This window comes from Stegostoma tigrinum, chromosome 4 (assembly GCF_030684315.1).
Source record: "Stegostoma tigrinum isolate sSteTig4 chromosome 4, sSteTig4.hap1, whole genome shotgun sequence".
Taxonomy (NCBI): Eukaryota; Metazoa; Chordata; class Chondrichthyes; order Orectolobiformes; family Stegostomatidae; genus Stegostoma; species Stegostoma tigrinum.
The window spans coordinates 10,481,761-10,506,836 of NC_081357.1; the positions used below are offsets into that span (position 1 = coordinate 10,481,761).

Below are 25,076 nucleotides of genomic sequence, written 5' to 3' on the forward strand. Positions count from 1 at the left end.
AGCTTCCATAAGGCTTAAAGTTTTTTTTCCTGCTGAGAATAGAGACTGCTCCTGAGCAGAGACCTGATAGCTGCTTGCATCCCCAAGCTGTTCAGCTATTTGGGAACCAATCATAATGTTGGCAGGCAGAAGGCCTTGGTCATCCATAACTGGTCACTAGACCACAGACCAATCTGTTACTTGTTGCCAGCTGAACCTTTTTTGACACCTCCCATACCCAGGATGAACCTCATCAATTTTATCTGGATTGCCTCCAATCGGTATATCTATAAGAGGACTAAAATGGTTCACAGCATTCCAGCTGTGATCTAACTAGTTTGTAAAGCTGGTGCTAGGTCTTCAATAATTATTTGTGCAGGCTTGCAGTGTCATTCAGGCAACTTAAAATGTTGACTGTGGTATGGGATGTGAGTTACTTGTAAGCCCAGAACAGAAAGTATCAGGTTCCAGTCTCTGAAAGACATGTAAATCCATTGAGTTTTTGAACTACAATCTGAGGTCCTCATGATCATTTTCTTTTTTTAATAATACCAGCCTACAGTACATCCAACTTATTGTACAGGGGTCCCCAATTTACAAACGTCTGAATTTTAAATATCTGACATGCAAACATTTCCTGTACTTACAAACTGCTGCTTTATATTGTCCTGCACAAAAACAAAGTCAATGGAAAAGCTCAGCAGGTCTGGCAGCATCTGTGAAGGAGAACGCAGAGGTAACGTTTCTGGTCCGGTGACCCTTCCTCAGAACATTGTCCTGCATTGTGTTCTGATTTGCCTGCAAATCAACTTGAGTAGGCACAGGAACAGGACCCAGTCACAACAGAGGACTGCATGTACTTATGACTCCATTCATCGTGCTGGGGATTTGAACTCATGACTACTTAGGTCAATATTGTAATCTACACTGCTGCTCTCCTTCATTGCTGTATAAATGATTTTGAAAAAGTCCAAATTTCTATTTGAGTTGAAAATTTTAATGTATTTTTGCTGTCACCCTCAGAGCAATGAGCCTCATGAAACCATGCCTATCACTGCCTTCGCTCAGAAGCAGCGACCTTCTAGATATTTCTTGACACCACCACGGCTGCCTTACACTACCAGCATCCAGTCCCCTATCACAGTAAGTTGATGCTTTTTTTAACCTTGTACAATTACAATGCTATTAGCAAAAGGAGGTGTCCTGACTTGCACTTTTTGTCTGCGGTTATATCATTGTGTGATCCCTCCCGACCCACCGCCCCAGTGCCGCCATAAGGGTTGTGTTTCAGATACTGGCCATCTTGGTTGGAATCAGGGAACAACAGTGTTTTAAATTGGGGCTAGCTTTGGCAAATCATAGCATGCTACAGTGCAGTGGGAAGCCATTACACTCTCGCGCCTATGGCAGCTCCATGAAAGAGTATTTCATGTAGTCCCAATTCCTGCTCTTCTCTCATATCTTACATACAGTCATATAACAAGGAAACAGTGTCTTTGGTCCGACTTTCCTATGCTGACCAAACCCTGCTTGAGGATACCTGACAGCCAGAGGGGAAGAAACCCCATTCTTGCAATGTCCAGTCCCTTGGCCAGGGATGAATTGCCCTTGATCGAGGATTCTCCTCTTGCCCCAACCCCTGATTTCTGCAAGGTACAAATCACAATGATTCAAATTCTATTACATTTCATCATAAGCAACATATGCCTTGCTCACTAGTTTTGCTGCCTGTAATAAATGCCTAAACCGCTCGCTGACCACACGTGTTCAAGTTTGCATCTGTTGGATACAAGACAGTGGAAATGATGGCTGTACTAGGGAGAATGACCAGACTGAAGACGAGTATTGGTTTTAAGGTACTTGGCAACGGTGGTGTAGATAAATGTGGTTGGTCACATCAGTCGTTGCAGAAATGTCAGTGAATGTTGGGCCAAAGCCTAGGATTGGGAATGTTGAATGCTATAGGATGGTAATGTTTCAAAATGTCTAATTGAATTAAAAGTGAAACAGAACTCTCTGTAAAAGGGTGATGCGTTCATATTAAAGCTTCTTAACAGTCAATCTACATAATCTGGAAAACTGAATAGTTTTGGGCTCCTTATCAATGGAAAGATACACCAACATTGGAGGCAGCCCAGAGAAGCGTCACTGGGCTGATACACGGTACAGAGGAATTTTCTTCTTGAAGAGGTTATGTAGATTGATCCTGTCTGTATTCATTGGAAAATAGAGTGAGAGGTGACCTTACTACAATATACAAGATAGATGTGAAAGGTTTTTTTCCCTTGAAGACCAAAGGTATAATCTCAGAATAAGGAGTTGTACATTTAAAACAGACGAGGAGGAATTACTTCTCTGAGGATAGTGAATCTGTGAAATTCTTTACTAAAGAGAGCTGTTGAGACTTAGTCATTAAGTGTATTCAAGGCTGAGATAGTCAAATTTTTAATTAGCAAGAGAATCAAGAGTTATGAGGAAAAGGCAGGAAAGTGGAGTTGGGGATTATCAGATCAGCCATGATCTTATTGAAAGGTAGAACAGGCTTAGTGGGCTGAATAGCCTACTTCAGCTTCTACATCTAATAGTCTCATGGCCTATTAACCCTCCTCAATGTTAATCACTCCACCATTGCAGGCCGTGTGCTTTCAGCTGCCTAGATACTAAGTCCTGAAATGCACTCCTGCCTTTCCTTCTAAGTTCCTCCATTAAAAACCATCTCTTTGACCAAGGTTTGCCCAGTGTCAAATTTTTATTAGGTAATGCAACCATGAAGCTGAGGATCTATCTCATACTACATTTAAATTACTTTATAAACATAGGCTGTCATTATTGTTGTCTGTCGGACAGCTGAGGATGTTTGGATGTGATAGCTTTATACTAAAGTGGAATAGCCTCACGAGGCTGAATAACCTACACCTTTAAAAATGAATGACTTTAAAACAGACATGATTTTTAACTTAGTGGAAAATTTGCTGGAAATGTGAGACTTAACCACACAGTGCGAAAGATCTGACGTTAGGGGAACACTATTGTTAGAGCTCCCTTTAGTGGAAATAAACAGGACTGCAGTAACATAATGCCAGGACAGAGAAATAACTGAGCTTCACAGCTAGAGGTATGTGCAGTTACTTTTGCAGTGCATGCAAGATCTTAGAAACTGCATGCTTCTGAGTGAGTAGACAGGTCTCTTTCTCATCTCACCTTAAAGAAGGCACCTCTGAGAATGTAGTATACCCTCAGTATTGCACGGTCAATTGAAGAATTTAGGAGGGGTTTATTGCACGCACAGTGATGAGGATCTGAAGCTTTATAGAATCTTACAGCACAAGAGGAGGCCATTCAGTCCATCATTGTAGCTGTTTGAGAAAATCATTGATTAGTCCCACTCCCTGACCTTTCCCCATAGCTCTAAAACTAATTTGTGTCAAATAATTATCCAGCTGTGTTAATGATATTAAAAAGAAACTTTCATCATTTGCTGCTTGCCACTTTCCAAACCCCACATTTCTTACAAGATGGACTCCTAAAGGTATCTCTCCCAACCTGTCCCATTTTAGCAGAGCCACAAGTGAGTGCATTAAGATATACATTTGCACTGGAAGCAGTGCAGAGAAGGCTTGTTCGACTTGTTCTGGGGTGAAGAGATTATCTTATCAGGCTGAACCAATAGTCGTCGCAGTTTAGAAAAGTGGATCATGAGCAGCTTGACAGGGATCGATGCTAAGATGTTTTCTGTCATGGGGAGGATGAAGTTTGGAAATAATCTCCCAGCTGAGAAAGATGATTTTCTTCTCATCAGTGTTTGGAATTCTCTACTGCAGAGAACAGTAGAGAGTGGCCAGGGAAGATATTTCAGATTGAGTTGGACAGGTTTTTTTGATCAACAGGGAATTGAGGCTATATGGGGACAGATATGGAGTTGAAGTAAAGGTCACAGTCAGATTAATTATGTTCTTATTGAAAGGTGGAGCAGTCTCATTAGCAATTAGTGGGCTGAATGGCCACTCTCCTGTGAGTGGCAATAGCAATAAAGAGGCATTGAAATGGTTGATGTCGTCATTGGGTGGTGGGGGTGTGGCAGACTGCTCCAGCGAGGAATTTAAAAGGCAAAGATCTTCCAATGCTGCCAGCAGTAGCGCCTGGGAGACCCCTGGTAAACTCCAGAACAATCTGGAATGCTTAACAGCCGTAACTGAAATGTCATTGTGTGATGTGCTTAATGCTCTGGAATGAGAAGTGAGAGTGCTGTTGTTAAGTTAAAGCTAACTTTTAGAACCCGTGACTTTGCATCAATGGTGCCTCATTTTATTTCCCCTTTTCATTATAGGACAACGATCCACTTCTGGGTCAATCGCCTTGGAAAAGCAAACTGTCAGCTACTGAAGGAGACACACTTGGGGGATTTCCTATCGAATTTCTTATCCAGGTGGTAAGTCTGTGTCTTCTTTATGTATCAAACATACCTTCCTACATGTTTAATCGAAGTAAATACATAATTATGTTGAGTAAATAGAGGAAGTTCATTTTGAGGAATGTTAAAGGTATGGAGCTGAGAAATGTGTGCCATCCATTCGCCTAAATAAGGCCAAAAGCCAGGCACTGTCAAACCAGGTAGAAAACAGTCTTCCTTTCAAAATTTGATTACATTTCCACTTAAATGACTCATTGCAGAACCTGAAACATGGTGTGGCTGAAACAAGCATGCAGAGTTTGTGGTTAAGTATCAGTCTGTCAGTCCATTACAGACGTCACTGTTGTGAAATCTCCTGTAAACACTGAGAGCCTGAATTCTGCAAAGATCTGATCAGCTGCCTACAAAAACAGTGTCGTCATCACAGGAAGTGTGAGTAGGCCTGTCAGCATCTTGCATGTGTTCACTCTTTCAGTTTCTCTTTGCTTTCTTTATTTCCCTCTCTATATATATTTTTAGATTAAGTTTTAGATTTCGATTTTTTTTTATTGTCACATGCACTGATGTACAGGAGTACAGTGAGAAGTGTCTGATGTCACCACACAGCACCTCTTTGCTCCGCCCCCCCACCCCAAACCTTAGGTACAAAGGTTCTTAGCTACAAAATAGTAAGAGAAAGTTTTTTTTATAAATTAAGCATTACATACTTACACAGAATAAGTAGAAAAATAAAGAAATAAGGCAGTAGTTAAGATTAAAGTCCTCCTTAATATAAACTAGAAAATCTAGAAATAAAGTTAAAAGTTCAACAGTCTTTGACCTTAACTCGCTCTCTGGTAGATCTCAGCCGCCACCCCAGATGTTGGTGAGCTCCCTCACCACTTCTTCCTGCATTGGGCCGTGGTGCCATTTCCACAGCTACTGCGGAACCTACTGCCTCTGGAACCTTTCCCGGGTGGGATGCGTACACATGCCAGGCTGAGAGACGGGCCAAGATTTGCCTCCTGGGTCTGCGCCATGGCTGGGAAGAAATGCCAAAAGGTGGGGGAGGAGGAGAAAAGAAGGGAGTGAGAAATAAATGAACGGAGCAGACGAGCTCCGCCTGGAGCTTCCAACTCCTCCACAATCTTGGATGTTGCCTCTTCAACAGGGTTCCAAATGCACCAGTTGTTGTCTCATCATTGACAAAGATTCAAAACAGTTGTAGGTGCAGAGTCTGCACCTACATGTGCCTACTTCACTATTCAGTATGGTCATTACGGATTTTGAGCCTCAATTCCATTTGCCCACCTGATCCCCATAATCCCTTGAGTCTCCTGTCGATCTACAGTCTCCCAGTTGGGTAAATGCAAAGATTTGCAATCCTTTTGGGTAAAGAAATACCACCTCATCTCAGTCTTGATCGCTTTTTTATGTGAAGACGGTTTGCTGGTTCTGGACTGTTCAGCGAAGGCTAACAACCTCCCAGGGCAACCCCCATCATGCCACCTTGTATGTTGCAATGACATATGTCGCATTCTTCTAAACGTCACACAGTATTGGCCTATTCTACTTTATCAATCATCACAGTAATCAGGTGGAATTGTTAGTTAAGAAGAATCAAATTGAGATTGGCATCTGGTCAGATTTGGTAGGTTTTTGGTGATACAAGACAGATTTTTGACTTTTGAATATTCTACTGATCTTCCCTCATGTTTTGGGTGAGGTGTTAGATGGCTGTCAATGTCCTGATATGTGATTATTTCAGCAAAGCGAGAGCCCACGCTGAGTGGCAGAGGGACAGAGCTCCTGGCCACAGAACTTGTGCTGTGCCAATGATTTTTTGACACAGTGGCATTTCCTGCAAATTTCTAGGTTTACATCCACCCTTTACAGTTGCTGTCAATATTATGTTGCTATCCCTTGTATCAAGTTACTGATCCACATTACGTGACCAGGAAAACAATTTCCATGATGTGTGATGCCACAGCAAAGTTCTTCATGTCAGATTGTTGTTGCCATTGTCTTATTTTCTGTTTTTAGACAAGGTTATCAAAAATTCTCATGATCAAGAAAGAGCACATCAAACAGTTAAAAGAAATGAACACGGATGCAGAGAAACTGGTAAAGGATCTTCTAATTTTTATCAGAGATAATGGGAACTGCAGATGCTGGAGAATCCAAGATAACAAAGTGTGGGGCTGGATGAACAGAGCGGGCCAAGCAGCATCGGAGCTTTTGTACTCCTAAGGTGCTGCTTGGCCTGCTGTGTCCTAATTTTATCATCAGGTTTTAAGTTATTTACCTCAAAGGTTGCCCAGCCAGAAATCAAAACTGGTTTTGGTGTTGCTTGAGGGCATTTTTGTCAGCCAGGCCACTAGACCTACCTGCTTCGCTTTCCTTCAGGTCAGCTGGCTGTTTGACCCACATGGAAAACAAATCATTTTCAAGTTACTGAAAGATGCTCACCCAGCCACAGGGTTCTGTCTGCTGGAGTTCAGTGCAGACTTTCTTTTTCCTGTCCGATAAGCATCCATCCATCCATCCATCATCTTCCCAACCCCAGAGAATGTTAGTCACTCGAACCCTGGCTCTGGACACCCCCAGAGGCATGCAAAGCCCAAAAGAGAAGCGAGGAGAAATTGTTGGTTTGCATAGAGTCCATATAATTTGCAAAAGGGAAGCTGATCATTATTTTGGGACAAGAAGAAATTGCATGGGGATCAGCTAGAACAATGGAATTAAGCTGATAACTCTGAGTAGGCCAACACAGGTGTAGTGGGCCAAATGGCCTGTGTGAGTGCTCATTCTACTAAAGATCAATGCCTGTAGCCCATATTTCACCTTTCTTGCCAATGTTGACTGCATAGTCTGTCAATGACATGAGGTACTGACGTTCCTTAATCTATGAACACATGCCACTGCTACAGGCCAGCAACTCTGGTCGCCTGGGTATTGGAGAGGGTCCAGTGGCCGTTTACATTAATGGAACTGAGATCAAAGAACTATGTGGTGTTTAAAATGGGGCTGCTGTGGGTATTCACACTATGATGTAACTGCTCTCAGGGTGGAGTTGTACAATATAAGTATGGCACCTGAATTTCTCAACGAGAAAAGACCAAATTGCATCTCATTCACTTTCTGCTATCCGCAGTAACCTGGATCAGTCATAACAGTCAGTCTGTATTAATTAGTCAACAGCAGACCCAGATATAAAGCGGCTATAATCCCTTATTGGAATAGAGATGTCATAGAATCCCAGGTCCTAAGTTACTTGTTCTTCTCTCTATCACACTTCAAAATTTTCCCAAAATATTTTTTGATAGTGTTCCATCACTTCTGTGGTAATCAAATGATCTGAAAGCACCGTATCAAGTGTTGTGCGTCACAGCATACAGAAAGCATTGAAAACCTGTCCGCACCTTAATTGAGATACAGCCAAGTGATTGATGTGGAAAATGAACATTGAGTTGGGAAAGGCAAGATTCAAGGAATTACCTTGAGTATTTTCAAGAGTTTTCTTTAAAGGAGGCAAGTGTATGGGAGGGAGTTCCAGAGGATAGGCTGCCAGTGATGGAACAAAGAAATGAGGGTGAGCAGTAGACCAGCAGTTGTTTCGTGCTGGGGCTTTGAGATGGGGAGGATGGTAACATGATGCTGGAAGCATTTGCTTGAATAGTGAAAAGCAAAGGCACAGAGGGATTTCAGGATGAGGTCAGGGATTCTTTTAGGTTTGAGGCCTTCAAGGGTGAAAAGTAATGTAGGAGAATGAACACAAGGGTGGTGATTGTTTAGCATTAAGGGGGGAGCGTGGTGCAGGGGAATACAAGTTGAGTATTGTACAAGTAACGAGTGATTCGTATCGCTGCTGTTTGAGGATATCCTGTGTTTGGCAACTGAGCATCAATTAACCTGTTGTGTGTGAAGCACTTTCTAGAATGTGAGAACTGAAGATGCACAATATTATTGCTAATGTGTTTAAAATTATGTAAGTTTTTGAGTAGATAGGGAGAAATTATTTCCAGTAACAGGAGGGCCAATAAACAGATTAAAAATATTAGAGCAAAGTCATGGAGCCTTTTTTAAATGCAGCAAGTTATGAGCTAGATTCACGGCCCGAAAAGGCAGTGGAAGCAGATTCAATAACTTCAAAACCATATTGGATAAATATGAAAATTAGTAATAGGAGTAGACTCTGAGTCTCTGTACCATTTGTTGCTGATCCAATCAAAATACTAAAAAGGAAGAATTTTTAGGGCTGTGGAGAAAGAGCAAAGTGTGGATCTAATTACATTAATCTTTTAAAGAGAAAGGCGTGCTGCTCTGAATGGCCCTATGGTATGCTGTAAGATTCTACGAATCGCAGCTTTCCTTTTGCTGAACAAATTAACCTTTTGAGGAGCATGAAAACAAGCATGCTGATTATTGTTCAGCAAGAACCTAGAAACAGTTGATGAACCTAAAACAAAAACAGAAATTGCTGGAGAAACTCAGCAGGTCTGGCAGCATTTGTGGATAGAAATCAGAGTTAATGTTTCACGTCCAGTGACCCTTGACATACCTTCCTCCCACCTCCACCCCCCCCCCCCCCCCCACACCACCCCCCTCTCCGTTTTTGTTTGTTCCAGATCTCCAGCATCTGCAGTTCTTGTTTTATTATAGTCTACAATATTTTTAGCAGTGGTAATTGAGAGTGGAATGTTTAATGATTATTCATGCAAATATGAGCTCTTCTATTCTCTCCCATTTCCTTTCTTGCCCATCCCATCCTACCCTTTTGGTTGTTGACATTAAGGACACTATCAGACCTGTTAAACTAGGAAGTGATTGACTGATTTCTCACTCCTTCAGAAATCATACTCTGCTCCCATTGGGATAGACTTTCAAAAACGATATGCGACAATTGTTTTAGAATTGGAGCAGCTAAATAAAGATCTGAACAAGGTTCTCAATAAAGTCCAGCAGTATTGTTATGAGGTGAGATTCTTGGCATTGTTTACCTGGATCTGTTAATCTTTTAATTTCACCATCCTGATGTTCTTTACTTTCAGTTCTCCTGTACAGTGACATTCAGTAGGTCTTGTGTGCTGTATCTGTGTGAACTTTTAAACTTATTCAGAGCTGTGTTTCCCATATGCTAAGTAGCACTAAGTCCCACTCACCCATTACCCTTGTGCTGTTCAAATATATTGGCTCCTTGTCCTCCATTCCTTCAGTTTTAAAGTCCATCCTTGCATTGATGGTCCTGCTCTGGCTCTGTCTCTGCAATCTCTTGTAGCTCTACAACTCTCCAAGACCTCTGCATTACAGGAGCCAGGGGGGTGTGATGGATGGCAGGTTCAGAAAGATAAAGTCCTCAGTTACAGTCAGGTGAATGGACTACTGCTAGGAAAGGTGGAAGAGATTAGCAGGTAGTGCAGGAGTCTCCTGTGACTATCCCAGTCTTAAACAAGTATGCAGTTTTTGTTACTGGAGCAGGTGATGGCCTCGGGAATATAGCACCGATGGCCAGGTTTCTGGTACTCTGGCTCTGCTGTAAAGAAGGATATGTCCGATTCCAAACAACTGATTGTGACTGGGGACTGTCTCATCAGGGGCACAGACAGACATTTCTGCAGTCGACAGCAAGACAGCAGAATGATACATTGCCTCCCTGGAGCCAGATTCAAGGATGCCTCAGCAGGTTTAGAATATTCTGAGTTGGGAGAGTGACCAGCAGAAGTTGGTTGAATATGCTGTACAAAACCCTCGTTAGACCACACTTCGAATACTGTGTTCAGTTCTAGTTGCTTCATAGGAAGGATGTGGAAGCTTTAGAGAGGGTGCAGAGGAGATATACCAAGATGCTGCTTGGATTGGAGGGGACAGGTATTGTGAGAATGGTTGAGGGAGCTAGGGGTCTTTTCATTGGTGTGAAGAAGGATGAGAGGTGACTTGATAGATGTATACAAGATGAAGAGAGGCATGGATAGTCAGACTTTTTCTCAAGGTGGGAATGACTGAGGGGGCATAATTTTAAGGTGATTGGAGGGAAGGTATGGGGAGATGTCAGAGGTAGGTTCTTCACACAGTGGGCGTGTGGAATGCGCTGCCGGCAGTGGTGATAGAGTCAGATACTTAAGACACTTTTAGGCGACTCTTGGATAGGCACATGGAGGATAGTAAAATGTAGAGTATGCAGGGTAGTTTGATCTTGGGATAATAGGTCGACAGAAGATTGTGGGCGGAAGGGCCTGTACTGTGCTGTACTGTTCTGTTCTATGTTCCATGTTGGTACCAATGACGTAGGTAGAGAAAGGGAGAAGGTCCTGCAGAGAAAATAGAGGAAATTAGGTAGGAGGTTAAAATTTAGGTCCTTCAGTATAGTAATATATGGATAATTCCAACTACTGTGCCAACATGTTGCCCCGGTAAGGCAAACCAGGGCACAACTTACAGTTAATTGTAGGGCCCTGGGAGTGTTGCCGAACAAAAAGATCCAGGTGGTGCAGGTTCATTGTTCCTTGAAAGTAGAGTCACAGACAGGGTGATGAAGAAACAGTTTGGCACGCTTGCCTTCACTGGTCAGTGCATTGAGTATAGGAGCTGGGATGTCATGTTGCGACTGTTTAAGGCATTGGTGAGGCCATGTTTAGAACACTCCATTCAATTCAGGGCTCTCCGTTAGGAAGGATGATGTTAAACCTGAAAGGGTCCAGAAAATATTTACAAGGATATTACCGGGATTTGAAGTTTTGAGCTGAATAGGCTGGGGTTTTTTCTCCCTAGAGTGTTGGAGGCTAAGGGATGAAACTAGAAAAGTTTATAAAATCACGAAGGGTGTGGATAGGGTGAATGGCCAAGGTCTTTTCCCCAGTGTACGGAAGTTCAAAACTAGAGGGGCATAGGTTTAAAGTGAGTTTAAAGTGAGAGCGGAAAGATCTAAAAGGGACTTGAATGGCAATATTTTCAGAGGGTGGTGCATGTATGGACAAGCTGCCAGAGGAAGTGGTGGAGGCTGGTACAATTACAGTATTAAAGGCATCTGGTTGGGTACATGAATAGGAAGGATTTAGAGAGATATAGACTAGATGCCGGCAAATGGACTAGATCAGATTGGGGTTATGGTCGGCATGTACGAGTTGGACCGAAGGGTATGTTTCCGTACTATGTGATTCTTTGCCTCCAGTTCTGGTCTCCTGAGCATTCTCAATTTTCCTCACTCCACCCTTGGTGACGATATCATCTGCTGCCTCAGTTTTAATATTCACCCCCTAAAACTCTGCAATTCTCTTCCTGCCCCTTCTTTTCAGTTGCTCCTTTGATCAGACAGTCGTCAATCTTTTTATCTTTTGATATGACTCAGTGTCAAATTATGTTTAAGCAGACTCCAGTGAAGAGTCTTAGAATGTTTTTGTCCTGTTCAAGTCACTACATAAAATGCAGGTTGTTGACTGGGTTTTCTGTAGTATTCTCTCGGTCTAACTTAGGGCAATATTTAATTGCAGTGGATGAGAGTTTGTGCATTGGTTCACCTTGCCTTTTTGTGCTTTTTTTTGGCCTTAAAAATTACAGCTTGCTCCTGACCAGGGCTTGCAACCCATGGACCAGCCCACAGACATGCGCAGGAGGTGTGAGGAGGAAGCACATGAGCTTGTACGACAGGCAAACACGTCACAAACTGGGCAGGCCAGTGTGAGGAATGAAAACCTCACTGATCTAATAGCCAGGCTGACAGCAGTGCTGCTACAGATAAAGGTAAGGGTAGAGTTCAGTCCCACGCTACAGTAGTCCTAGCGGGCTTAATAACCTGAAGACTGTGATCTCATGTCCTGTCTGAGTAAATTGTGAAACTTAATACCATCTTGTTATTTGTAGTTGATTGCCAGATTAAAACTTACACTGCCACCCGTTTGGATTTGCAACAGAAACGACAGCTGACTCAATGTCACTTTTAAAATAAAAACCCAGTCTCCTCCTGTATCTAGTATGGCCAACATCCAGTCTCTCTAGTCGATGATGCTGTAACGCCCTCTGTGGCTAAGCAAGTCATCTAGCTGCTCCATCAGTATAAGATGGACCTTTTGGAGTCACATCAGCATCTTGAGAATTAAATTTAAATCCAGATCTGAGGTTGATGCTACCAGGTCTACTCCAGTATTTTTTGCATGTTTGTGGAAGACCGAAAAATCCTGCTTCGTAACTGAGGATGAATGTCGTTGGTCTGTATATAGAATGAATTTAAGGAAGGCAGCAATTCAGCCTATTGCTTCCTTGTCAATTCTTTAAGAAAGCAGTCTGATTTAATTCCACTCTTCCTGCCATTAGAACAGTACAGCACAGGAATGGGCCCTTCGGCCCACCATATCTGAGCCAACCACGTTGCCATTCTAAACTAATCTCATCGGCCTGTACGTGATCCATCTCACTGTATTCCCTGCCTGTTCATGTGTCTGTCTAAGTACCTCTTAAACCTTGCTATCATACCTGCTTCTACCACCTGCCCTGGCAGCATATTCCAGGAACCTATCACCCTTGGTGTATTTGGCCAAAAAAAACCTTTCCTCCCACATCTCTTTTAAACTTGCCCCTTCCATCCTGGGAAAAAGAGCCTCTGCTTGGTTTCCCCAATGTAGAGGAAGCCACACCGGGTACAGTGGATACAGTATACTACATTGGCAGATGTGCAGGTGAACATCTGCTTAATATGGAAAGTTCGCAATAAACAACTGCACCTCCCAGTCGCGAACCATTTCCACTCCCCCTCCCGTTCTTTGGATGACATGTCCATCATGGGCCTCCTGCAGTGCCACAATGATGCCACCCGAAGGTTGCAGGAACAGCAACTCTATTCTACTTGGGAACCCTGCAGCCCAATGGTATCAATGTGGACTTGACAAGCTTCAAAATCTCCCCTTGCCCCACCGCATCCCAAAACCAGCCCAGCTCGTCCCTGCCTCCCTAACCTGTTCTTCCTCTCACCTATCCCCTCCTCCCACCTCTAGCTGCACCTCCATTTCCTACCTACTAACTGCATCCCGCCTCCTTGACATGTCCGTCCTCCCCGGACTGACCTATCCCCTCCCCACCTATACACTCCTCTCCACCTATCTTCTCTATCCATCTTCAGTCCGTCTCCCTATTTATTTCAGAACCCTCTCCCCATCCCCCTCTCTGATGAAGGGTCTAGGCCCGAAACGTCAGCTTTTGTGCTCCTGAGATGCTGCTGGGCCTGCTGTGTTCATCCAGCCCCACACTTTGTTATCTCGGATTCTCCAGCATCTGCAGTTCCCATTATCTCTGATCACAGTTCATGGTTCAGGATGTTGTCATACTGCCTTTATCAGCACTAACAGCCTGACATCGGAGGCTGTTGACGGGCTCCTGTATCCAGGCTTGACTATCACCAGCCGTCTACGATTTCATCCTGAAATCGGCACACGTTGCAAAAGCTGTAGCTGTTCTGGCTAAGCTGAATAAGTAAGGAATAACAACAACCTGCAAATCTATCTAATCCCAGACATCAATGTGGCCAACTACGGTATGGAGGACCGAACTATTTCCAGCTTCACTGTCTGAAGCCTATCCTGGGCATCTCTAAGGAACTTGGAGGTCTTGGACCATGCCAGTTCTGCCAGCATATGCTCATTACTAAGTAAACAACATTTGCCCTGGCTCAGCCACCTTCATCAAATGAACACCAGCAGCTTAACTAAAGACCTGTGCAGTGAATTGTCACGATTGTAACAAGATGGAAGACTGCTACTATTCCAGTGCAAAGCCTGAGGGAGATGAGTGGCAAAGAGTTTTTGGAGAGAAATCCAGGGTGGGTACCAGAATGAGGAGGCAGTAGAATACGGTGAGATGCCCAAAGGAGGAAAAAGTGCCAGAGTGGTAGGGCGATAGACTATCTTGAGACTAAGTCTGGGAAGGGAGCTAATGAATAGGGAGACACTGGCATAATGATATTCGAGGGTTTATTTTGGCCAATTAGAACGTAGGTTTGACATGGTGAAACTGAGCAGAGCTAATTAATTTCCATAAGTGCTATGTAATGAGCCAGACTTTATAAAAGACCTTTAAAGTAAGGGAACACTTAGGAGGCAGCGATCATAATATGGTAGAGTTCAGTCTGCAGTTTGAAAGAGAGAAGGCAAAATTGGATGTAATGGTGTTACAGTTAAGTCAAGGTAATTACAGGGGCATGAGAGAGGAGTTGACGAAAATCGACTGGAAGCAGAGCCCAGAGGGGAAGACAGTAGAGCAACAATGGCAGGAGTTTCTGGGTATAATTGAGGATACAGTACAGAGGTTCATCCCAAAGAAGAAAAAGATTATCCGGGGTGGGATTAGATAGCCATGGCTGACAAAGGAAGTCAGCAAATATATCAAAGAAAAAGAGACAGCCTATAAAGTGGCCAAGAGCACTGGGAAATCAGAAGATTGGGAAAGCTACAAAAACAAACAGAGGATAACAAAGAGAGCAATAAGGAAGGAGAGGATCAAATATGAAGGTAGGCTAGCTAGTAATATTAGAAATGATAGTAAAAGCTTTTTTCAATACATAAGACACAAACGAGAGGCAAAAGTAGATATTGGGCCGCTCCAGATTGATGCTGGAAGGCTAGTGATGGGAGATAAGGAAATAGCTGAAGAACTTAATAAGTACTTTGCATCAGTCTTCACAGTGGAAGACATGAATAGTATGCCAACAATTAGGGAGAACCAGGGGGCAGAGTTGAGTACGGTAGGCATTACAAAAGAGAAAGTGCTAGAAAAGCTAAAGGGTCTAAAAATTGATAAATCCCCTGGCCCCGATGGGCTACATCCTAGAGTTCTGAGGGAGGTGGCTGAGGAAATAGCAGGCTTTGATCGTGATCTTTCAAAAGTCACTGGAGTCAGGGAAAGTCCCAGATGATTGTAAAATTGCTGTTGTAACCCCCTTGTTTAAGAAAGGATCAAGGCAAAAGATGGAAAATTATAGGCCGATTAGCCTAACCTCGGTACTTGGTAAAATTCTAGAATCCGTTGTCAAGGATGAGATTTCTAAATTCCTGGAAGTGCAGGGTCAGATTAGAACAAGTCAGCATGGATTTAGTAAGGGGAGGTCGTGCCTGACAAACCTGTTAGAATTTTTTGAAGGGGTAACGAGTATGTTAGACCAGGGAAACCCAGTAGATGTTATCTGTCTAGACTTCCAAAAGGCCTTTGATACAGTGCCTCACGGGAGGCTGCTGAGCAAGGTGAGGGCCCATGGTGTTCGAGGTGAGCTACTGGCTTGGATTGAGGATTGGCTGTCTGACAGAAGGCAGAGAGTTGGGATAAAAGGCTCTTTCTCGGAATGGCAACTGGTGACGAGTGGTGTCCCGCAGGGTTCAGTGTTGGGGCCACAGCTGTTCACCTTATGTATTAATGATCTGGATGAAGGGACTGGGGGCATTCTGGCGAAGTTTGCTGATGATACGAAGATAGGTGGACAGGCAGGTAGTAGTGAGGAGGTGGGGAAGCTGCAGAAAGATTTAGACAGTTTAGGAGAGTGGTCCAGGAAATGGCTGATGAATTTCAATGTGAGTAAATGTGAGGTTTTGCACTTTGGAAAAAAGAATTCGGGCATGGACTATTTTCTAAACGGTGAGAAAATTTGCAAATCAGAAGTGCAAAGGGATCTGGGAGTGTTGGTCCAGATTCTCTAAAGGTTAACTAGCAGGTCGAGTCCGTAATTAAGAAAGCGGATGTAATGTTGTTTATCTCAAGAGGGTTGGAATATAAAAGCAGCGATGTGCTTCTGAGGCTTTATAAGGCTCTAGTTAGGCCCCATGTAGAATACCGTGTCCAATTTTGGGCCCCACACCTCAGGAAGGACATAGCAGCCATTAGAGTTTAGAAGGTTGAGGGGAGATTTAATAGAAACTTACAAGATAATGTATGGTTTAGAAGGGGTGGACGCTAGGAAGTTGTTTCCGTTAGATCGGGAGACTAGGACCCATGGGCACAGCCTTAAAATTAGAGGGGGTAAATTTAAAACTGAAATGAGATGACATTTCTTCAGCCAGAGAGCGGTGGGTTTGTGGAATTCATTGCCACAGAGTGCAGTGGAGGCCGGGACGTTGGATGCCTTCAAGGCAGAGATCGACAAATTCTTGATCCCAAAAGGAATCAAGGGCTACGGGGAGAGTGCAGGGAAGTGGTGTTGAAATGCCCATCAGCCAGGATTTAAATGGTGGAGTGGACTTGATGGGCCAAATGGCCTTACTTCCACTCCGATGTCTTATGGTCTAAGGGAGTGGTGGTCACTGAGTAAGGTTGTCGTAGCATTATGCATTGATTGTTTTCCTGAATAGAATTGCACCCAGCAGAAATCAGCTATTGAAACTAAAGGTCTGTGCTAATGTTCTTTCTTCACGAAGCTTCTTTCCACTCCACATGGTCAAAAAACAGTGCACCTTCGAGCTAATGAATAATGCCATGGAAGATCTTCGTATGCGCATGTGCGTACATAGCAACAGGACTAAGCTGTTCAGCTCCTCGATCCTGTTCGGCCATTTGAGATCATGACTACCTGTAGCCTAGCTCCATATACCTGCATTTGACCCATAGCCGTCAGTGCCTTTTTGATTAACAAAAATGTATCTGTCTCAGATTTAAAATCAACTGCCATTTGTGGAAGAGTTCAAAATATCCATCACCCTTTTCTATGTACAAGTGTTTCCTAACATCTTTCCTGAAAGATGTGGCCTTTATTCTCAGAATGTGCACCCCAGTTCTAGAATCTCCAACTAGTGGAAATAATTTATCTTTATCAACCCTGTCTTTCCCTGTTAATATCTTGAAGACTTCAATCAGATTACTCCTAACCTTCTAAATGCTAAGGAAAACAGGCCTGATATGTATATTCTCTCCCCTTACCTCAGAAGTCCAGATATCATACTTGTAAACCTACATTATACTTGTAGGATCTACATATGATCCCTAAGTTGTGGTGCCCAGATCCACACTCAGTATTCCATCTGAGGTCTAACTGCAACATAACCTCTACATCTCTGTACTCCAGTTCTCAGGATATAAAAGCTAGCATTCCATGATCTATTTTTTCTTCTGCATCTCTTTTTATGACATTTTAAAGATCTATATACCTGAATCCCTCAAGTCTCTTTGGACATCAATTGTATTAAACTTCATAGCCACTTAGAAAGTACCCTGATCTATCCTTTTTTTGGTCTAAAATAGATAACCTCTCACTTGCATTGAAGTCATGCACCCACTGTTAACACTGCAGATTGGTGTAGGCCTCCTCTCTCCTGCTGAAAGCATTGGCTGTTTTACTGAGCTAGAAGTGATGAGGGTTAACCTCTGGTACCTTTATTCAAATGACCACTGTCCTTTGAGTGTGCCACGCTCCTGTAGGACAGCACACTGTCCTCACGGGCCCACATTCTGTCTGAGCCCAGTTCACCCATCTCCATTATCCCAAAAGGTGTAGCTTTGTGATTGAGCGGCAGACTGAAGCAACTTATAGCAGCACTTGCTGCTCATCCCAGCACAGAGAGCTGTGGCCTGTAGTTAACAATTGCTGTGGATATTGAGCAGTGGTAATAGCTTACGGAGAGAAACATTTGAACACCAGGCTGCATTTCTGAGATTTTCAGGGTAATCATAAGAAAAAGCCCTAGAAGCAGGCCTTCAGCCTCGGAGTATTGAATGAGAGTATCGTCCCAGTGATGTGCTGGAGTGAACAAAATTCAGTCTTCTCTCAAATCCCAACCTCCCATTCTCCTTGTGCAGGCCCCATAAAGTCTCCTCTTGTGTCTCAAACTGCGCCCCACCCCGCCAACAATGTACTTTAGGTCATGATCTCTGGTTGTGAATGTTTCGAGGTACAGAGGTGGAAAGAAGCAGAACAGAAGGGTTGGCGATAACCAGGTGTGTGTCGCTGGATGAACACAGCAGGCCAGGCAGCATCAGAGAAGCAGGAAAGCTGACATTTAAGAGTCCAGACCTGAAACATTAGCTTTCCTACTTCTCTGCGGTCTGGCCTGCTGTGTTCATTCAGCTGTAAACCTTGTTATCTCAGATTCTCCAACATCAGGAGTTCCAACTATCTCTGAGCAGAAGAGTTGAGTTTTGATAGGCTGACTTCGCTATTCTAAACTCATGCACGTCACATTTCAGATTTTAAGTGCTTAAAGTTTGTTTTTAAATGGAACTGCATTCATTGAAGCTGTATTGTCTCTTCCCCTCCCCTCTCAGTGCCTGGCAGAAGGAGGGGACTTAAACTCTTTTGAATTCAAATCATTGACGGACTCCTTGAATGACATCAAAAGCTCTATAGACGCTTCTAACATAAGGTAGGTGGAACATGGTTTCCTCCTAAACGATTTCTTCAGTAGGGATGCAGAAGAATGTATTGTACTGTTGATGCCACTGCACCAGTAATCCAAACGCTGAAGCAAATGTGCTGAAGGTATGGGTTCAAATCTCATTGTAGGTGCAGTGAAATTCAGAAATGCAGAATTGAAAGCTGGTTCCCATAATGGTGACCATGGCAGCTCTTCAGTTGTTGCAAAAACAGATTTGTTGAAGAATATTGGTTAAACCAAGAAAGTCTGCCATCCTTACTTAGTCTGGCCTGCCCCACTTGTGACTCAAGACCCAAAACAATGGCCTCAAGTCACTGTGTTGTTCGGCTGACAGTATCTGACGACAGGTTCTTTTAAGGTTGAACAAAATTAATACAAAAAGACATGTATACTTTAATATGAAACAGATTTATGAGCTTAATTTACTTCAATATGTATTTGAGAACTATGAAAACTAATGAATGAATCTATTAGCTTAAACTACATAACATACCTGTACGTACAAACAAGTGAGTTTCACACTGCTTTCTATCCGTCTTTGGTGACAGTAGCACCCGGGGCTCTATCTTGGATTCTATTGCACTGGTCTTGCAAACCCCAACCCTGCGATGAAAAGTCTGATGAGTGGGGGGTGGGGAGTCCTGATATTAATACTTTTGGATCTAAGATTACATGCCGAATCTCCACTTTGTAATGGTTGCAGTACTTTTCCAACCTTCAAAATGGGCTAAGAAAAACATCCAGGTAGCCCCATGTTAGTGCATAACAGGACAATTCTCACAGAATACAGCGTCACCTGATTACCTCCCAGTCAAAGCAAGCTGTTCTTCAGATACTTTGCAACTTCCCTCAATTGCTCATTGCCATCAGCAGTTAACCTTTAACAATCTGGTTTGAGAATATCACTTTTAAGCCCAACACTATATAGTCACTCCATTGTAAGGACAAATAGAAATGGGCAGCAAATGCTGGCCTTGCCAATAACACCCATATCTCATAAAAATATTTGTTAATTTCTCTCTTGTTTATAAGTCTTGCCTATTGTTTTGTTGATCCCATTCCTGGTCTCTACACTCAGATGTTTGCTGCTAATGGCTGCCTTGCCTCAAGAGCTACTTTCCCTTTTGAATTTATCACCTTTCAAAAAAAAGCTCACCCTTAGATTTGTCAGAATGGTGGGACTTCATAAGTGAAGAGAGATTTGGCACACTGCCCTTGTATTTTGTAAAGTTTTGAAGAATGAGATGATCTCATTGAAACTTACAGCATAGCAAGGGATATAGACAGAGTAGATGCAGATACAATGTTTCCCTTTGTCAGAGATTTTAGGACCAGTGGGCCACAATTTTAAAAATGAGGGGAGTGCTGCTTAGATCCAAGATGAGAAATTAGTTTCCTCAGAGGGTTGTGATCCTTTTGGAATTCCCTACTTCAGAGGGCAGTGGAGGCTCAATCTTTGAGTATGTTGAAGGTAGAGATTGATATCTTGCTGATGACCAGCAGCATGTAGGGTTATAGCAATGGGGTGGGGAAAAGAGACTGAATTGTTTAACCAGCCTTGATCATATTGAACAGTGATGCAGGTTCAATGGGCTAAATGGCCTGCTTCTCTTCCTATGTTCCTATTCATCTTCTGGTCTTGCAAACAATCGCCCCATCAGTAATTCATAGAACAGTACAGGCCCGTCGGCCCACGATGTTGTGAACTTTTACCCCTAAACCTAAGATCCAACTAACCTCCACTCCTACATTGTTCTATCATCCATATGCCTATCTAATAGCTGCTTAAATGCCCCTAATAAGGCCGTCTCTACTACCCTCTCCAGCAATGCATTCCACACCCCAACCACTGAGAGTAAAGAACCTACCTCTGACGTCTCCCTAATATCTACCTCCTTTCACTTTAAAACTGTCGCCTCGTCAAAGCTACCTCCACCCTAGGAAAAAGTCTCTGGCTGTCTACTCTATCTATACCTCTGATCATTTTGCACGCCTCTATCAAGTCCCCTCTCATCCTTCATTGTTCTAAAGAGAAAAGCCCTAGCGCTCCCAACCGTTCTTCATAAGACCTTCCCTCCATTCCAGGCAAAATCCTGGTAAATCTCCTCTGCACCTTTTCTAACGCTTCCACATCTTTCCTGTAATGAGGTGACCACATGTGGCCGAACCAGGCTTTTGTATAGCTGGAGCGTAACTTCATGGCTCTTGAACCCAATGCCTCTATTAAAGAAAGCTAACACACCATTTGCCACCTTAACGACTCTATCCACCTGGGTGGCAGCTCTCAGGAAATATAAAAACTGCCTTTACCTTCCCGTCGGCAGTCTGGTTGGCACTGCTGCCACTGAAACCAAGAGGCCAGTCCCCTTTCCTGTCATGAACATGAATGTGTTGTCCGTCCCATATCTGCCAGAATTCCTTGTTTGAATGTCTTCCGTTTTCAGCCAGTTGCCACAGGACCAAAACATTCCATATGAGTATTACAAGCCAACTGACAATCATCTGTGACTGTGGCAAAGCTAAACATTTCCTCCTTGCCCTTCTCAAGCTTTTGACCACAACATCCTTTTTCAAAAGCCCTCCAGCTTTCCCATCATGGTTGGAGTTCAATGTAGGAAATAAAAATGAGCTTACCTATTTTGGGCTGAACAAGGATGAATCGGGGTACTTTCTGGATGGTATGGAGTTAAATATAGTGGAAGTCCAAAGAGACCTTGGGTGTTGAGGAGGGAAGAGGACTGTAAGCAGATCTGGCCCCACACCTTAAGAAGGATATATTGGTCTGGAGGAAGTACAAGACAGATTTACAAGAATGATACTTGGACTAAGTTATGAGGAGTAATTATACAAATTAGGCCTGCTTTCTGTGGAATTTAGAAGGTGAAGGAGTGATTTGATCAATTATTCAGGACATTAATAGGAAAAGACAGGGTAGATAAACTATTTCCACAAGTTGGAGACTCTAGAACTAGGGGACACATTCTGAGAATTAAGACCAGACCATTTTGGAGACCTGGAAAGAAAGAAGCACTTTGACACAGAGTGGTAGATGTCTGGAATTCTCTTCCACAAATGGCAGTGGATGCTAGATCAATTATTAGTTTTATCTGAGATAGATAACGTTTTTGATTAACGAAGGTATTAAGGGACGTGAGTCAAGGACAGGTATATGGAGTTAAGCCACAGATCAGCCATGAAATCATTTGAATGGTAGAACAGGCTTAAGGGGCTGAATGGCGATTTTCCTAAGTTCCCTGATTCCACTGTACCCAATCAGTTATGTCACTTGCAAAGGTTTTCCTTCTCATTCCCACCCTGTTATCTCAGAAATCCACCCCCCCCCCCCCCGCCCCACCCGGAAGATCAATCTCTATGGCTGTTTCTTATCTGTATGCTGCCCTTCATGACATTATCTAAAATCCACGATCACTTTCCACGTGTGATGATACCCATCGTTAACTCTCCCCACTGCTCCTCTGTCTCCATATTGCTCATCTGATATCCTGTGGTGCCTTTCACCGCAACAGAGATGCCAGTTCTGACATTTTCCATGTCCCCAAATTACATTTTGCTCCACCTCTGCAGCTGCCAAGGGGGCCCAAGCACAAGAATGCCCTCCCTCAAACCCCTCCACCCCTTTCCCTTCCTTTCCAATTCTTCTCAAAGTCTGCCTGTTTGGTTAACCTTTTGATCTAATATGCCTCAAAATGTTTTGCCTCATGAAAGGGCGATCTCAACATAAGTTATTGTTTCTGTAGCTGCTTCCAAAACAACGTTGAAATCCATGTAGCCCACATCCAGAGCGGCCTCAGCCAAATGGGAAACCTCCATGCCTTCACTGCCAACAACACCAACAGGGATTGAAGGAAAATGATGAATGTTTCGTCCAGGACAGTCATGCAGGAGCCTGAGAGTGGCAGAAGGAAAGAAGAGATTGTTTTTTCTTAATTTAACTAAAACACACATGATAGGGAGAGCAGTTTCTGTGCTCCTACTCTGTACTTTTTCATTAAATATGTAGCGCAGCAGCAGCCTGAGCTCTTCAGGAGTCTGATTTATTTTTGTATGTTTGGCCATTTAGAGGTTTATTACTCATGCTTTCTCTAACTGTAAATAGTAACTGTAAACTGAGGATGTTGAGCTGAATTATGTAAAAATGTAAATAGTTTTTATTTTTAAAAACACAGAAAAAGGAATGTCGCGACGGCCATCTCCAGGTGCACTGGTTGCATCTTCCAGTCCTGGAGTTCCATGATGCTGAAGATTTTCTCTTCTGCCTCCATTTCTGTCCTGATTTCTCTCCTGCAGCATTTGAGACAGGCAGTGGTCACTGAATGGCCTACACTGCCACTCAACAGGTTCAGTCAGTGTAGCACCACTCCAATCCCTGCCCAAGACTCTCTTCCTGTCTGGTTTTGAGAACAAAGTGAGACCTGTGTTGGCGAAGAAGATCACTATCATTCCCAGCGATTTAAGGTCACAGCTTTCAGATGAGGTGCCGCTCAGAGCAAGTGGTTAAACAGAGGAGAGGGGGAGGTGGGCAGAGAATGTAATGAGGTGCCTCAGAACCCTTCACCCTCCTCCTTTTGAGCTCAAGTTTTTTTATCCTCTGCTCTGCTCACAATAGACCAGAAAGATCTCAAACTCATCCCATCTGTTCCATATAGTTCTCTGCATGTGGAGCCAGTGAAAAGTCTGGAGGAGGAGTTGATAGTGTCAGGAGATATTAGAAAAAAATGTGTATTGCTCGATGCAGCTGAGGAACTTTCTATTCCCCACCCTGTAAACAAGTTGCTTATTGTGACATTGGGATTCTTTTGCAAATAATTTGAAGTTATCTTGCCCCACACTGCCATCCTTTCTCCTTTACACCCATTTCTTGCCAAATCACAGGACTGTTCATGCAAGAGATGCCACAGAGCAAACCTGTCATGTGAAAGTTGGTCGTTATTTTTAAGTGTGTTTAAATGTTTATATTGTAATGAGTGGGTAAATAAATGTTTCCAGTTTAATGTAGATTATTGTAAAGTTTTGAATCTTTAATAAATTTCCAATTTGAAGTGTAACTTTAGGGGAAATCAATCTAGATTACCCATTTTTGATTAAGCAAACCTGGGATGGAGAAACTGAGGTGACTTTTTAAATGTTTTAAAAAGCAAAAAAATGTTCACAGAACTATTATTTTCAAACTTTAACAGGTTTTGTACTTGGTAATGGCTGATTTTTTTTAAAGTCTATCTTTTGTTAGTATTAGTGTATCTGTTTTTGTTCTCTCCCTTCCAATTTTCAATGTCAATAGAATCTTCTTCCCCTTGCACTCTCGAAGTTTCTCAGAATTTCAACCAGATAGTTCTATATGCTGTTGTAATTAAATCAGAATTAGTGTATGTAGTACTGCCTTTTCAGATATGTTACCTTTTGTATGGTGTATAAAATTGAAAGCAGCTTTAAATATTTATAAATAAAGATAATATATAATTAAAATGAGCCTCTTTTCCATCTATCTGTTTAGTTTCTTCTTTCAATTTCTTGCCTTTTTAATCTTCCCTCTGTCTTTCCCACACTAAAGTCTGACTTTTTTCTCCCATTTCTTTCATGTTCACTCTTGTACAGTATATCTTTCTGCTTTCTAATGGACTTGACTTCTTATTTCCTTTTTAATCGTTACAGATCCTTAATTGCTCTGTACTCTCTCACTGAGCTTTGACCTGGAAGGTGTGTAGTCCTGCAGCAGTCTAGAGCCTAGTGTGCACAAGATAGTGTGCAGATCAGTGCAGTGTGAAAACACAAGGCATGCACATCATAGACGACTTGGACAGAACACTGACAGCGTTCCATTTTACGCAAAGCGAAATCAAAAGTGAATTTGACCTAATTCCTCTGTTTTTCACAATAACTGTGCAAGATGTGGTCCAATAGAATCCGAATCCATTGCGTGTTCACCTGAGCAAGCTGACAACTCATCGTTTGATGTGTCACTTGAAAGACGACAGTACTTCCAATCAAATGGCACTCCCTCTATAGAGGATTGTCGGGTTACTACCATTAGGGGTTAAACCTTCACTGCTCTGGACCCCACGTGTGGTTTTTTTTATACTCTCACTCCTGGCTCCCATCTTTTCCAAGTTGGTTCATGAAAAAAGCCCAAAGAATATTAGTTAAGAAAATGACAAACCAAAGAACAAGACTGCAAATCAAACAATATTTTTTACACTCTCCAAAAATTACACCAAAAACAGAAGTTACTGAAAAAGCTCAGCAGGTCTGGCAGCATCTGTGTGAAGAAAAAAAATCAGTTAACATTTCTGGTCCAATGACCCTCAGAACAGAGTTAACTCTTTTTTTTGGGTTTTACTAGTTTTTAGACTGTC

At 42.8% G+C, this 25,076-nt stretch overlaps 1 protein-coding gene across 2 annotated transcripts in view; it reads left to right on the forward strand.

Annotated features, from left to right (window-relative positions):
- lin9 (lin-9 DREAM MuvB core complex component) overlaps positions 1-24,145 on the forward strand; it is a 95,592-nt gene extending 71,447 nt beyond the window's left edge. For both annotated transcript variants that reach the window (XM_048531849.2, XM_048531850.2), the window contains exons 9-15: positions 1,003-1,122; positions 4,307-4,408; positions 6,413-6,493; positions 9,221-9,346; positions 11,924-12,106; positions 18,596-18,693; positions 22,464-24,145. In XM_048531849.2, the coding sequence (XP_048387806.1) occupies positions 1,003-1,122; positions 4,307-4,408; positions 6,413-6,493; positions 9,221-9,346; positions 11,924-12,106; positions 18,596-18,693; positions 22,464-22,569 (816 nt within the window). In that variant the 3' untranslated portion in view covers positions 22,570-24,145. The remainder of the gene's footprint in view (positions 1-1,002; positions 1,123-4,306; positions 4,409-6,412; positions 6,494-9,220; positions 9,347-11,923; positions 12,107-18,595; positions 18,694-22,463) is intronic.
- Positions 24,146-25,076: the final 931 nt, after the last annotated feature.